Source organism: Macrobrachium nipponense, chromosome 16 (genome assembly GCF_015104395.2).
Source record: "Macrobrachium nipponense isolate FS-2020 chromosome 16, ASM1510439v2, whole genome shotgun sequence".
Classification (NCBI taxonomy): Eukaryota; Metazoa; Arthropoda; class Malacostraca; order Decapoda; family Palaemonidae; genus Macrobrachium; species Macrobrachium nipponense.
The window spans coordinates 13,877,740-13,894,561 of record NC_087209.1 but is presented as its reverse complement, the minus strand read 5'-3'; the positions used below and the strand labels follow the sequence as shown (position 1 = coordinate 13,894,561).

Genomic DNA, 16,822 nt, shown 5'->3' with positions numbered 1-16,822 from the left:
TTGAAAGTGCTCAAGTTTCACAGTGGCTACTACATGCACTCCTACAGTTTTGTGTAAAAGTTGAGTTCCTATTTCAAGTGAATAGGACATTTACAATATTAAAGCTTGTAAATCATAAACATAAAAGATTGCTTTCCACTTCAGAGGAAACTGATAAAAGTAATGGGAGTCTTGTTATCTGAAAAACACTCATAACAGTTGTCACAAAATATCCGAAATGTTGTCAGGTACTTTCACAGGAAACTGCTGTTGATCTCATTGCACATAGTACGTATATGTGGAACTGGTTTTACGTCATCCTATTTAAATGAAGCTCATGACAGCATACTTTAAAAAGCCAAAGAAACCTGAACAACTTGTGAATTGAGGAAGAATATCCATACAACCCAATTGACCTACTGTTATTTGAACACCGGATGAAATCACATAATTAGTCACTGTACATGCTTGTATGGTACAGTAATGTAGTGGCATGAAAGTTATTTAATAATTAACCAGTCCAATAGAATAGCTTGACTTTTACCCTTTACTCATTAATTTAATAATTAAATAATGGGTTTAAAAAATATATAGTGAAATGCATATTAGACATTTAATCTAATGACAGAAATCTTTTTCATTTATTTCATTACTGCAGTAATGTATATGAAATATATTTCTATTTATTCTTTATGTTAAAAAGAAGTAATTGCAAGGTAGGATATATATATACGGTATAAAGGATGTTCCACCTCTTATGTTGAAGCCAAAAGAAACCCTATTTATGTTCTTATCATGCATAAGACAAAAGAAAAGAAGATAAAAGGAACATAATGTAACCTTTCATAGAATGTAATTCTAACATTATTTTGAGCACTAATGTATTAACTTGAATATTATTTTTAATTCATACTTTAGTATTTTTGTTATATACTTTATACTGACTCCTAAAATAGCTTCTCTATTACCAACATTACTAATGTAATTGATTGAACTTGACCACTGATCATTGTAGAGTAACATGAAGTTGTTGCAACAATACATGCTAATTCCGGTACATCATTTCTTTATTGTACAAATTCCAAAGTATAGGAACTTCAATCCACACTTACTCTAAAGCAGTTTGACTTGTCAAGTTATAAAATGTCAGTAGGGCTGGTTAAAAAATGTGCTCTTAGTTGAGGGGTGAAGGTTTGATCTTAAAGGCATTAAAGATGGAGAGGCATGTAGAAAGATGTATATGTAAAAGATAGAAATGAGTACAGCTAGGGTTTGAAGGGACACTTGCAAAAACCTCTAGTTCTTGTTGAATAGTAGCACACGAAGCCCAAAGTTCCACAGAATAACCAAATATACTGCTACAGTATACCGTATAATGTACAGTTTAACCACAGTAGTCTAAAATCCTTGTAATGTTACCAAATTTTGCAACATCTATACAAAAATTGAAGACTAAAAAATTTAGTACATAATTGACACTGAAATATACAAATTTAAAGTACATGCTGATACATTTTTAGTTGTTCTAGGTTGAATTTTATGTGGACAGATAGCTTACTGCATTTTGTGTTATGTGTTTGCACATAGTATTATATTACTACACTTTCAAGCAGTAACACATTTCCCCCTTGTAAATATTTATGATTACTCGTGCAGAAATCAAGATCTGTAATAAAAATAGTTATTGGAAGTAAAGCTTGTGGTGTTAGTTTTACATTAAATAGGGTAAAATCTTTCACCTTAATGACCCACTTTGAAAAAAATTAGAGTAGCCTTGGAAATGATAAAGTGGTTAATAAAATTGAAATGTTTTAGGGAAAGGAGAAGGAGTTGAAGATTAAAATCCTGTAAAGCTTCTATGACTCCAATTATCTCCGTTACTAGAAGTGATAAAATGTCTCCATGCACATACTATGGACTTTGGTCCCATTTCATAAATTTCTTTGTTAAAGATTTGAGACTTTTGTGTGTCTGAAACCATTTCAGTGTGTTATCATTAATTGATTTTATGAATGAAAGAACATGATTATAAAATGTCCAGTTTTAGCCATTTTTCATCTCGTATAGATTATTTTATAATTTTATAATAATTGTGAATACATAATCCTTTTGGAGGTGTATACTGAAATACTGCTTTACACAAGTGACTGGTTTTGATAGAAGTTGAAAATGTAAATACACAAGCCCATTCCGTTTGTGATACACTCTGGTGTAGCCTATGTACCATGCACTATATTTTATCACAGAAATAATTCTCAACATGATAATGTGGAAGTAAAATACTAAACAGTTTTAAAAGATGTTTTCAGCTACTACTATCAAGTTTGGTTGAACTGAGTTTAGTTGTTATAAAAATAACTATTTTAATGTTGGGAGACATTTTTAATTGGACCCAGTAGTTATTATTACACTTAGATGAATTCTGGTTTCCTTTTTTGTAAGCATGATTTTTCTCTTATTTCACTTGCTCTCATTCAAGGCCACTTCCCAATAACATACAACTTACTTTTATAACATTTCCATTAAACATATGGCTTAGGCAATTAAGTATTTTAATGAATTATACGAAAACGTTATTACATATTGCACTAGGTACCTCAAGCTTTGTAGTTGAAAACTACAATGTTAATGCTTAATTTTCTAATTTAAGTGATGCAGAAGTTAAAGCTATAGTAGTACAAATAAGATTGTGCTTTCTGAAATTGAGTTGGATCCAACAACAAAAATAATACAAGTTTAATTAGATTTGGTAGGCTTAAAATTATGATATACAAGCCAAAATTATAAATAGGGTCATATTCAGTTGATAACTATACCTGTTGATAGCCATGGGAATTTTTACTAGATTTCAAAAAAATTAATGCAATGTTAATGGTTTCCAGGATCTTGAAAGCTTTGGTCTTCTTGTTCAAGATAGGGAGGTCATTACATATACAAAAGTGTATATCCTAAGAAATAATATATGTTTGTATGATGAAATATTTTGTTTGTATGGCGAGATTTTTTTTGTGTGTATCCCATAAACACCGAGGAAAAAACTGCATAGTTCTAATTTCCAGAAAACTAATCAGTGCATTTTGGAAATTAAACCCTTAATGCTCCGGAAAGTGAATGATGTATCCAACACTACTCTGTTATGAAGAACTAAGGTAAGTTGAAACAATAATGTTTGTAGCTAAAGTTACTTCTTTTCTGTTAGATATGTCACAGCTATTCTGTAGATTCAGTTATACAGTATTTATGCCTTGCAACACAAAAACCAATTCTTGTCTTTGTGGTTTGTTGTAGCTGCCAGTAGACTTTTCAGTTCTTCAAAATTTCCACAAAATTAATGAGGTAAGGAGGCATTCTGGAACTTGGTAATCTCACATGCTAGGTAGTCTTGCATACTAGGCCCATGAAATTGTGTATATTTGTAATGTCTTGGGGATGTTAGGGAAAAAAATTTCCCATGTCCAATCTTTCAATCAACAGCCGAGCAGCAAACATGTTTAATACACAACTTAAGTGGAAAACGACCTTAGCTGACATGAAATATTTTATCTGGAAATTATTTATTACAGCTTTGTAGGTTGTGGGAACGGATGACATTTTTCCTTTCAGAAAAATGGAGTTCAGGTGCTCAAGTAAAACTCTCTGAGAGAAGAGTCAAGATTTAAACTCGTGTATCATGATATCGGTTCTGTGAAAGCAAGCTTGGGTGTTTGAAGCCAGTTTCAGTATAGGTCTAATGCATTACTGTTCAGTCATTTACCCCCTGAAGGTATTAGTAGGCTGCCGGATTTGATTTTTCCACTGACATGCTGCACTAACACAATTAAGAGGAGAAAGTCTAATAATAGACCAGAGGTTAGCTTAGAAATGGACCTGTCCAAATCACTTCTTATCTCCCTGGTGAGACGCGGTCTTCAACCAGATCTCACCTAGTATGCGTAAGTGTTACCAGATCTCACAGATTCCTTGCTTACAATCTCCGATTGTATTAACCGGTTTACCAGCTGCGCTTGGAAACATCCTATTGTTAAGACCTCAGGTTTGTTAGCTATGAAAAATGCAAATAATTCTAAAATTTGTCATTTTGTGTCAAAATTAATCCTCATTATTTTTGAATTGTCATAATCTTCCATGAAGGCTAAAGAAATATTATTCTAGTTTATTATTTACGAGATGTTAATTTAGGTAATTATACAGTGATGTTATTTTGGTTTAATTTAGAAATAAGACATATTTACATCTAACTCTGTTCTGCTGCTGTTTTGGCTTGTTGGACTCTAGGTTGCAGTCTCAAGTGACTTGTTTGTTTGCTTTAGTCTTCCTCTCTGGGCCCCATTAGAGTGACGTTTCTTGATACATATTTTCACAAGTTACGAGTGTTGACTATAGATATATGATCATGGTCTTGACCAATACTGATTTTAATTGGGCCTTGTATTATGGTGTAGTAGTCCATGTTTCTGTAGTCTATTCTTTATGCTTAACAGTTTATTGTTTGTTTGTATGGTGCTTTTACATTGCATGGAACCAGTGGTTATTCAGCAACGGGACCAGCGGCTTTACGGCCACCAATGCTTAATAGTTGGATCATCTCCTGATCCAAACCAGTTTTGAATGCATTTCTTGCATTTGTTTACAATGAAATCATTGCAAGGTCAAAATTGATGTAAGGTGATCTTTGAAAGTTCCTTTAAAACACCATCCACCTCTAGGTCTTTGGCCTTGAAAGCATTAGTGGTTTTTCTCCAAGCTTTGATGGAATGTAGCCCCAGTCAAAATTTTTGTTGATGACTCAGTCCAATGAGAAGCAAGGGCCAGTGTGAAATTTGTGTAGTTAATGACCATCCCCAGTGCAGTTTCTATGGTGTTATTTTTTTTATAAGCAAAACTAATGTTACAAAAACCAAAATTCTTATCTTGCAACCATACTTTCTTCCTAAGTCAGTTCTAATCAGTGATAAAATAAATAAAAGAACAAACTTCATGCCCAATAACACTATTCAATTTATGACCCACATATTCCCCCAGCCCTTTTCTTTAGAGGGATACCAGAGCAAAGTTACACTTGTCCTGTAGAAGCAAAACCAATCCAAACTAATGTCATAAGTGCATTAACCTATGAGAACTACTGAAATAAATGTCATTTTTGTTAGGTAATTTGACATTTTTCATTTTTTATGAGAATGGTTATCTAAATCACAAAATTAACCATCTGAATCACAGAAAATCACTGGAAAGCATAGCATTTAGTATTTACAAAGGAATGAGCCGCTCACTAATTCATAACAACATTACAATGTTGATAAATAGCAGATAATTTACAAACTGCAAAAATACTCTTTGCTACCAAGAAAATAAACTATAAAACTTTGGTTTGTGATCAAACACATTGCATACAATATAGGCATATGACTTATTACTAATACAACCTACACAAATGTTATACCTAATTAGGAACTAAAGTGAGAAAGGCATTACAAATACCACAGCAATAAAATAACTTATTAGGAAAAACAAAAATAGATATCTCTGCATGAAATGTGGTAAAATATTTAATTACTTTACATTTCTAATGTGGGTTGAAGATGACATTGCTTTCAAATCAAGGCATTGACTAGGGAACTTGCCAAGAACAATTGAAACTAAATTTAATTTTTATTTACAGCATTAGCAATATTCATATGATTTTTAAAAATTATATAAAAATTATTGCAAGGAACTTGGTAAAATTTGGTCAAAGAATGGTAACAGTGGTGGAATGCTCTATACATGTACTAAATTTAATAATGCAATTGCAACAATGTTATAACAAACCACTTTGCAAACTCACTCGGTATACTAGAAATTGCAAACCAGACTTCAAAAACATAGTATGTACTGAATTATATCTGCAGTTACTACTGGTTAACAAGAAAATCAGAATGGTAAAAATCTGACATTCCTAGTTAAATAACATCATCTCTGACTAGATGTTAAATTACTTATTGGTGTTAAACTTCTTTCCTTATACCCCTATTTATCTAATATATACATATTTACATTCAATTTACCTACTCTTAACTGCAATCAATGAAATTTAGCCCCTTAGTATCACATTAAATTTTTCAGCATACTGCAAATTTAGAAAAAACTTTTACTACATTGTTGTAATGTAACATTAAAATTTATATAATTATGAAAATCTAATGTTTCAAGAGAAATTGGTAAATGATATATTAAATAATACAGTAATAAACTATATACTATATGTACTACTATGAATTAGATATCAATATAGGTGTAAAGTGACTAGGCGACTTCACTTTTGAAACATAGAATAAAATTAGTCACTTTTTGCCTTGTCAGCATCAGTGCTACTGCTGCAAGCCACTTCTTCATCTTTGGCTACATCCCTGCTGAGGCAAGTTGTAAGGAAGTTGTACACAGAGTTGGTGTACTCATCTGGATATTGCCTGTGGACAAAAATGTTTGGTATGATCATGTAGAAAGTCAGTGTGGTGATATCTACACCCTTAGCTGTGCATCATACAGTGGTTCTCTGCAATACTGTGCAGTACTTCTACTACTGTCACATCATATGCCCCCTAAAAATTAATTTTAACCAAAACTGTTCATTCACTATAAACCACTAGTTAATCTTTACATGTACAATGAGGCTTTTCTTTGGCCAGCTTTTGCCTTAACCTCACTAGACCACTATAAATGTGAAGAACAAAAGTCCTTTGTCTATAAATAAGTACAAAAATATGTAATGTATTTAGCTCTCACTGTTAATGTATGTATAGCATTGTTCCTTTCTACCAATTGTATTAACATTCGTTGTCCATTAGCCTTGTAAGGGGGTAGCGTTGTCAAGTGTATTTTACATGGTACACCACTGACATCCCTTCAGCCCCTAGCTCTACCAACCAATAATTCTAACCATACCATATCTGCATTCAGCATAACATAGCACCATATGGTTTCCAAGGACAGGTGCTAGATTGATATTAATTTAATTCAATTTAGCCCCCAGCTGTATCCAATATTTAGCCTTTTACTTTACTTCCAGTTCCTGCTTCTTTCTCTGCTTATGCTGTACAACCATTCCAACTCCTTTGCTTTGAATGGTCAAAAGTGCCCAGTGCTTGGCTTGACAGCCAAAGGTTCATATATCAATCAATAATTTTCCATTAGCTTTAAAGAGGGAGCTTGAGGAGGATGAATAAGTCATAGCTTAATTATATATAGATATATATACTATATATATATACTACATATATATATACACATTGTATATAATTTTTCTTCACATGAATTTATATTCCTGCAGGAATGGCCAAAAAGATTTGTCTATACAAGGGCAAAAAATGGCAGACTTCTTACAAGTTGGACAGGTAGGTGGAAAAGACCACATGGAATGGGTAAATGGAAAAAACAGATGCAGATGCGAAACTATAAATAACTTTCAGTACAGTATATAGGTTCTCATTCCAGGATTACTGTACATTGTTACCCTACAATAAGAAAATGCAAGAAAGTTTGCTAACTGCACACTGTTATCACACAGTCACTTATAATTGTTAGGAGTCAAGTTGAATGGCTTAGTTGAGAAAAGATGGTAAGCCTTGATAAACAGTAAGTAGATGAAACAACACTCAGAAGTTTTAAGTGTTAATGAAAAAATCTAAGTAGATGAAACAACACTCAGAAGTTTTAAGTGTTAATGAAAAAATCTATGTATCATACATAAGCCCATAAGAAGGTTATGATAGAGTCAATAAGGAATAAGTTAACAGATTATGGGGGATGTAATGTGCACATGAGTTGAAGAGCAATTTGGTGAGTGTATATACAAAAGTTACTATACTCTGTTTTTTTTCATCTGTCCATCCGCCTGTTGTGTTTTTGTATGGTAACACTGTGTTCCGGGCTTTAGATAGTTACGCTATGTGTAAGTTTTAGGTAAATAAAAGGATATCTGGGTGTACATTTGCAACTGAAAAGTGTTTTAATAATTTACTGTATGCGAGTTACACCGTTAATATTCGAAATAGGATATTATTATAATCGTTGAATGTAAGCTGAATGTAACTATTTAAAGCCCGGGACGCAGTGTTACCATACAAAAACACCACAGGCGGATGGACAGATGGAAAAAAACAGAGTATAGTTTAGTACGACAGGCAAGGGCTTCTTAGGTAGGACTCAGACAAGGATTGGTCTTGTCAATGATTGTTCACCATTAATTAGAGTAGATAATATGAGTAAAATATTCATTAGTGAGTATGAAGTTTAACCAAAATCATAGGTTCTGAAATGTTCTGGAATATAAGTGCTTATGAAAGTGAAAGGTGTCTTTTTATACAAAAAGTTGGTTGGACATTCTCTGGGTTTTCTCCCCGTGCAAACCCATTGCTAAAGGAAATGCCCCTTGTCAAAAGTTTTTCTGATTACTCATAGAAACACACCTTTTGGACTTGGCCTTGCTTACTCCCAATCTTTTGTTACTGGAACAAGATTTCTTACAGCTACGAGTGTCCTCCTGGTTTCATCTGCTTCTTCCTCCGAACTAAATCATGATTCAGGCTATTTTGTGAGTGATGATTATTATAAAAAAAAAATCGGGTTAACGTATATTGAATTATCTGAATAGTCTGCCTTTGTAGCATTGTCTGGCATAATTTTACTGTAATTCCAAATTGAGGACAGATGGCTTTACTAAAATCTGACCATTTTAGTCTGCCTGTTTATTCTTTCCCTTCTTGCTTGTCTTGTCATTGGAGGTAGCAGTCTTTTTGGCAAGGGTCAGGGTTCTATGCTCTGTCCTTCCACACCTCAAGTACTCTCTAAATTGATGGCTTTTGAAGCAGTTGTAGCTTATGTGGTTTCAGTCTTAACGTCTTCAGCACCAGGAGACTCACTCATCCGAAAAAGAATATCCATGACTTCTACAGAAGTTTTAGTACAATATCTGCCATTTATATAGCCATCAGGATCAAGTGAAGATAGTGTTGTTTTAAACTGTTTGTGCTTGTACAACAATCGCCTCCCTGGGTTGTGCCTGGACGCAGCCTTCTTTTGCATGTAAGTCACAAGGCCATCAGGTTCAGTGAAAATTAGTCTTGCTTTAAGCCCTCTCAGTCTAATGTGTACCTGGGCATAAGGGAAAACACAATTCAGGTGCTCACCTGGGAAAAGGAAAACCATATCTTTCTCAAGTTACCAAGGCAGTTAAAGTTCAATATGTACAAGTAAAACAAAAAATATTTTTATTAAATAAATATTTAGATTGTGTGTTTCTCCTATGACACCTAATCTTTGATAAAATTCTTTATGATATAGTATATGATCTCTCATTTGAAGGTCCTGTAGATACTATAATCTATATGTAACATGTATTTGTTATTGTATAACATACTCTCACCTCTAATGTATATAACATTGTACGTATATTGATAAGTGGCAACTGTATTTTTTTCTCGCATGTATATTGATAAATGGCAACTGAACATATTCAAATCCAATGCCTGAAAGTATGCTGCTTCCCCTCTGTATTTGGTTGCTCATATGCATTGTCCTTGTTATATTGTAACCTACCTAATATAGAACCTACATTTCAGATGAGCTTGTTTCATGTCTTGTTCCAACCAACATGGCGCAGTAAGGTAATACAGGAGGAAGTTACAAGAAGCAAGTGAAGATACGAAAGACTTACAGCAAACCGGAAGATGAAAATGAGGACCCTAAACCAACAGCTACCCACTTATTTTCTCTTTCTCTTTCTACAACATACTTTATTTGCTAGTATGTGGGGTGTAAGGTGGTGCTAATGAGCCAACTATGTAATACCAATATTTTACGCATGGCACTTAAAATACTGATGCCATACCTTTGTGAAATTCTGTTTTAAGCCTGTATGAGAGTATGCAGAACAATATTCACAATGGATTCTACACATTCTCAGGATGAATGTGTCGACACCCCACTCGCCCAACATTCACAAGACCCTGTCTACTGTCCACAGTCCCCCAACTACTCTCTATCCCCAGACGATGATCATGTCACACCATACGAGAAGGAAAGGAGACAAAAAGAAGAGGAGAGAAGAAGAAAACAGAAGCAACTTTCATATTTTCCATGAATGGCAACATTGATGGGACAATTATTCAGTCATGGTGGATCTGGCCAAGTTACCCAGAGAGAAACAATCCAGATGAGGATGTGTCTTGCCTTGGAGATAAGGATCCTCGACCACACCGTAGACATACCCCTAGACGCTGGATTATGTGTTGACAAAGTGTTGGATGAATCTCAAGAACACATAAAGAGCCTTCACATTGAGAATCTATGCCGTAAGGAGCTGCTCTCCTGCAAACAGTTAGTCTTTTTTTCAGACTTTTACAAGACTCAGGAACACTGCAGAGGAAGTAGTCGTCTGTCTTGGTAGATGTGTTTGTGAGCAAACCCAGATAATGAAAATTATCCTCATGGGAGTCAGGGATGAAGAACTGACTGAGAAACCAATGCTTTCTACAGGCTATTATCAACATGTGTCACACCTATGAGGTCACCAGGAAAGCCACTTCTGCAATTCATGCTTTGTCCTCTCAGACTACAGAAAGCAGAAGAAACATGGAAAGGCTGCCACCCCTACTACACCATCACAGTGTGTTTCATGCCAGTTGTGCAACCACACATACTGATCTACAGGGAAGTGTCCTGCAGTAACTGTGCCCATAAAGGACATTGGGCCAAGGCACAGAGGTGCCCTGCCAGACAGGTCAAGTGTTGACACTGCAATCAACAGGGACATAATGACAAGTGCTGCTGGAAGAAGACAAGGGATGCCAAACAGGGAGCCACTTCCAGTATCAAGCCCACACCACCCTCTCTGGGGAAGAACCCAGCTGTCGTCAGATGGGAAGACCCTCTTCTACCAATACAATGCAGCCAATCTCCGCTTCCCCTCATATGGTGAAATCACATCCAGGATTCAGATGTTGCAGACACACGTGCCGACATCTGTTATGGACCCTCAGCATCTTAAGAGCACACTATAACCCCCACCAGTTAACCCAATGTTCACTGCAGATGGATCTACAATGGCTCCTGCCTTAGGATCCTTTACAGCCACTCTCACCTTAGCTGAGAGATCCTGTTCAGTGAGGATCCAAGGCCATGAAGGTGTCCAAACACCACTGCTGTCTATAGCCACAAAGAGTTGCATTATTCCACCAGTTTTCCAGACCTATTCTGGATGTCACCCATATAGGTCTGGAAGTTACCCATGTCAATTGGTGTTCAGGCTGCCTCTTTATGCCACCACATTGCCTGCCAAAGCCAGATACTTTTTTTTTTTTTTCTTTTTTATGAGAGTCAAGGACTTACTCTTCAAGGAAGAACTGAAGAAAGCCCCACTCTAACCGATGGAAGGACTCCCAGTGCGAATCCATTTTAAGTTAGATTCTATACCTTTCGCCATCAACACACCTCGCCAGATACCATATGCCTTTCAGGAACAAGTCCATGCAGAGCCCATGTTCGTATCATTAAGCCTGCCAGTGATGAACCCTCAAGACTAGTGTCACTCACTCACTGTAGTACCTAAGGACAAAAGGCATTCAAGTCACCATTGCTCTCAAGAAAACACCTAGCCCACCTGTCACTCTCACCGTTGAGTAGCGTCCGCAGCATTGATCCAAAGGCCAAGTTCTCCACCACTGCAGATGCCCTGCACGGATACTGAAGGATCAAGAATTAACCACATTCATTACATCCTACAGCCAATAACAGCATTGCAGAGGTCCAATGGGATTTGTGTCCACAGGAGACATCTATTGCCTTCGACGAGACAAAGCTCTGCAAGGTGTCGAGAGATGTGTCAATGTAGCCAACTGCTTCCTGCTGTTTGACAGGATTTCCCCTACCATCTACACCGAATCTATGAGATTTTGACATGGTGCCACAAATTTGGGGTCACACTTAACAAAGACAAGTTTGTGGTCACTGCCTCCAACGTAACCTTCTGCATGCTGACTTTATCCCCGAGACAGCTAAAGCAGCTCAACCTCTCCGACTCCTTATGAGCCCCAAGCATGCATTTGTATGGACAGCGCATCAGATCAGAAGAGCATTTAGCCGAGTGAAGACTGCCCTGACTAGCCCACCAGTCCTTGCCTCCTATGATCCAGCCCTCCCAGTTATCCTACAGACTGAAGCTTCTCAAGTCAATGGACAAGGATATGACCTTTCTACAGCACCACAGCAATGGAAGACTGCTTAGTACAGTGTGGCTCTCACTTCCTCACAGATGCTGAGACGAGCTAAGCCACAATAGAGTTGGAGATGTTACCCATAACCTGGGCTATGTCCAAATGCGAACTGTACCTGATAGACCTCCAACTATTTACGTTGATGACAGATCATCGCTCAGTGATGCCAATTCTCAAAACCATTATACTCTTTACTTTATCTGTTCCCAGCCATGTGGTTTTGTTTTTTTTGTTTGTTTGTATGGTGTTTTTAAGTTGGCATGGAACCAGTGGTTATTCAGCAACGGGACCAACGCCTTTACATGTCGAGAGTGAACTTCTCTCACCAGAACCCAGCTGTGTGGTGTGCTGGCAAGCAGCTTGGCATACCCAATGCCCTGTTGTGTGCCCCCGTCAGCCAGCTCACTGGGACATACATCAGGACCACTGCTACCGCTCATGCAGCAGCCCAAGAGGACAACGCCTCACCCCAAGAGGACGACAGGATTATTCAAAATCTTCGTGAGGGGCAGGCAAACTCTTGCTGCACCAACTCCGTGCTCACCACCTTTGACCTCTTGACAGGCACCTTGAGATCCTTACGACGACGAATTGGCCTTGGAGAAGAAGGGGCACTTGCATCATGTGCACGGACAGGGGAGGTTGCAACACGCTCGCGATGTGCATGGACGGGGGAGGTTGCAACATGCTCGCGATGTGCATGGATGAGGGAGGTTGCAACACGCCCGTGATTCTAAGCAGAAGACGAAGCAGCCACTCTAGATTGCACAAGGGAAGGTACACTAACACTCTGAAACACCAACACTCTTGAGAACACGTCGGCGTTGTTCCTCCCTCGTAGGCGAAGAAAGAGCAAAGTCCTTAGCCTTCCAACGCTTGATACGCCGATGTGGCGTAGCGGAGGGAGAGGAAGACAGCACTGGTTTCTTATGCGATCTCTTCACAGGAGGCAGAGACGAAGCAACACATTTCCTACCAGTCCTCCCAACCGACAAGGCAGCCAACTTATCATCCAAAACAGTCCAACCTCTTAAGCACTGCCTGGCATATAACCTCAGACTGATCTGCAAGAGAAGGCTGCAATGACATGGAAGGGAGATGTAGCAAACTGGGCGGCAGGGATGACGTCATGGCTGAGAGAAGCAGTGCAGAGGAGACGACTGAGAGTGATGTCATTAATGGGAGTGACATCACAAGTGGTGATGGCGTCACAGTTTCCCCTCGGTGTGAAGGGGAATCAGACGCCACTGGCGGAGGAACACACAACAATGGATCCTGTGACATCATCAACGGGGCTGATGCCACAGCTTCCCTCCGACTCGAAGAAGCGGCAGCAGTCACTGGCGGAGCAATAGAAGATGGCAGACCTCAGCTACCCACAAAGCTACCCACATCCTCAGGCCTGGCCAGCCTGAGGATGTGGGTAGCGACCTCCATAAAGTCCGCTTGCAACCCCTCCAAGGACGAGCGTCTTCCAAATCGCCGCCATCTTGGATGCCTCCAACTCTGAAATAAATGAGAATGATGAAAAAGCCTCCCCCTTCCCAGGAATCAAATTAACTCCTAAAGAAGAAGGGGCGACATTACAAACATCAGCCTGGTGGCTTCCCGATACTTCCAGTGACAAATCAATTGAAGAAAAGGAAGGAGACACAGGAACAACGCTTCTATGGGGGATGAATACTGCAGGAGACGGCATCGGGAAGAGGCGAAAAACCTTCCCGTGAAGGAAGAGTCAAAACCCTCCCATGATCTCTCTTGCTATAAAACGACTTCCACTGCTCTTTAGGCCATGCCCAGCCTTCTGTGCAAAGATTCGTTTTAGTACAAAAATTAGAACGGCACCTGCTACACATGGTGTGGGGATCAGTCACTGCCGAAGCCAAAAAACGAGAACACGGAAAACCTGGAATTCTGGGGCACACATGTTGACGAGGCCGAGAAGGAGCAGAAGCAGCCATAATGTCAGCCAAACACAGACACATTAAACAGAAGCAAAACGGGCAATGAACCAGGTAAAGGCCAAGAGAAGTTAACGACGACTCTCGCTCAGGCGGTTAAAGAAAAGGCTGACGCGGTGGCGTAGGTGAGTGGTCTTTGACCACTCTTCACCCGATCTACGCATGCATTGCCAGATATCACAAGATTCCTTGCTTTTATCTGTTTATTTAACCGGATCCAGCTAGGCGCTAGAAAGTATCCTATTGTTAAGACCAAAGGTTTGTTCGCGTATGAACAAAGACTGTTTACTGGCAAGAAAGTGACCGACATCGCAAGTACAGGACTGTCCAAACTTGACAGTTGCCATGTTTCAGAACCCAGCTTCCAGCAGGAAAATAAATGCAAAATAACAACCACCCTACTAGGCTTTTTCAGTCTGTCAGCAGACTTCTTTAAAGTCGCAGGGAAGTCATTCCTTGTGACCGACAGGCTTTCTGATTGGCCTGTGGTTGCCCCATGGTCCTCAATTCACCAGCCATGAATTCATGGATTTCATGAAGTGATGGGGAGTGCATCATCTTGTTAATTCCTGCCACTACCTGTAGTCCAATGGCCATGCCAAGGGTACTATGAAGGCTGTGAAGCATCTTACACTAAAGACAGCGCCGTCCTGCATCATCAACTTTGAGACAAGAAAAGAGATTGTCATGAGCCATGGCAGGTCAAGGGTCTATGAAGTATGTCACCCAAGCATACTGGAGGAACTGGCACTTCCTGTACCCAGTACCAACCCCTGGAACCGACCCTCGACCTCATATCTCTGTGAACCTTCACATGGACACAAAAGTCTTCTGACAGCCCCATTTAGATCTCCCAAGTTTACAGATGAAGAACCCACGATTGGAACTACAAGCATGAAGACGGGAGGGAGGTGTAGATACTATAATCTATATGTAACATGGATTTGTCATTGAATAAAGAACATACTATTCTTGCTTCCCAGCTCGGTTGCTCACACTCATTGTCCTTGCTATAATGTAACCTTACCTAACCCTCTTATTCCGAAGGGGTATAATAAAAATTGTCTCCTGTATGCCGGAGTGAGCACGGAAGCGGAAAAAATATTTTTTTCAAAAAATCACAGCAGGCTTAGTTTTCAAGATTAAGAGTTCATTTTTGGCTCCATTTTTTGTCATTGCCTGAAGTTTAGTATGCAACCGTCAGAAATGAAAAAAATATCATTATCATATATAAATAATGCGATATATGATAACGCAAAAACAATATTTCATATATAATTGTATTCAAATCGCACTGTAAGCAAAACGGTTAAAGCTAACAAGTTAATTTTTTTTGTATTGTACACTAAATTGCGATCATTTTGGTACATAACACATTGTAAAACGATCAAAGCAACACACAGAGAATATTACCGCAAAATGATGCATGAATTCGTAATGCGCGGACAAAATTTTTTTTTTTTCAAAAATTCACCATAAATCTAAATATTGTTCTATAGACTTCCAATTTGTTTCAAAATGAAGATAAATGATTGAATATTACTATACTGTAAGATTTTTAACTTACAATTGCAGTTTTTGACCATTTCGGACAAGTTAAAGTTGACCGAATGTCGAATTTTTTTTATATAATTTTTTTTATATGCAAATATTTCAAAAATGAGAAAAGCTACAACCTTCAATTATTTTTGGTTGTATTCTACATGAAATTGCGCACATTTTCATATATAAAACTCTATGAAACGGAGCAAATATTATGAGAATGCAACGTACGCATTTCGGAGATTTGCGGCGGAGAATCCGCACGCGGAGGGAAGGAAAGTTTTTTTTTTTTAATTCACCATAAATCTAAATATTGTGCTAAAGACTTCAAATTTGTTTCAAAATGAAGATAAATGACTGAATATTACTAGACTGTAAGAGTGTTAGCTTACAATTGTGTTTTTCAACAATTTCGATAGAGTCAAAAGTTGACCGAACGTGGTTTTTTTTCTATTTATCGTGATTTATATGCAAATATTTCGAAAATGAGAAAAGCTACAACCGTCAATCATTTTTTGTTGTATTCTACATGAAATTGCGCACATTTTCATATATATAAAACTTTATGTAACGGCTAATCTAAAATGGTGCAATCATTACGACAATCGCACACAAAAATTTCTGATTTTTTTCGGAAGAGTTACCGCACGGACGTAAGGAAATTTTTTTTTTTTTTTCATAAATTCACCATAAATCGAAATATTGTGCCAGAGACTTCCAATTTGTTGCAAAATGAAGGTAAGTGATTGAATATTACTAGAATATAAGAGTTTTAGCTTAAAATTGCGTTTTTCGACCATTTCGGTAGAGTCAAATTTGACCGAAGGTTGAAATTTTGGCACATCGTTATTTATATGAAAATATTTCAAAACTGATAAAAGCTACAACCATGGGTTGTTTTTGGATGTATTGTGTATGAAATTTCGCACATTTCCATATATAAAACTTTATGTAACGGCTAATTTAAAATGGTGCAAACATTATGACAATCGCACGAAAAAATTTATCGGAAGAGTTACCCCGCGGACGTAAGGAAAGTTTTTTCATAAATTAACCATAAATCGAAATATTGTGCTAGAGACGTCCAATTTA

General features: G+C 37.7%; 1 protein-coding gene across 1 annotated transcript in view; it reads right to left on the bottom strand.

The window, feature by feature from the left end:
• Positions 1-2,321: 2,321 nt before the first annotated feature.
• Positions 2,322-16,822, bottom strand: part of LOC135195576 (transmembrane protein 53-like) — a 44,385-nt gene continuing 29,884 nt past the window's right edge. Inside the window, exon 6 of the mRNA XM_064221877.1 lies at positions 2,322-6,425. Coding sequence (XP_064077947.1) covers positions 6,296-6,425 — 130 coding nt within the window. The 3' untranslated portion in view covers positions 2,322-6,295. The remainder of the gene's footprint in view (positions 6,426-16,822) is intronic.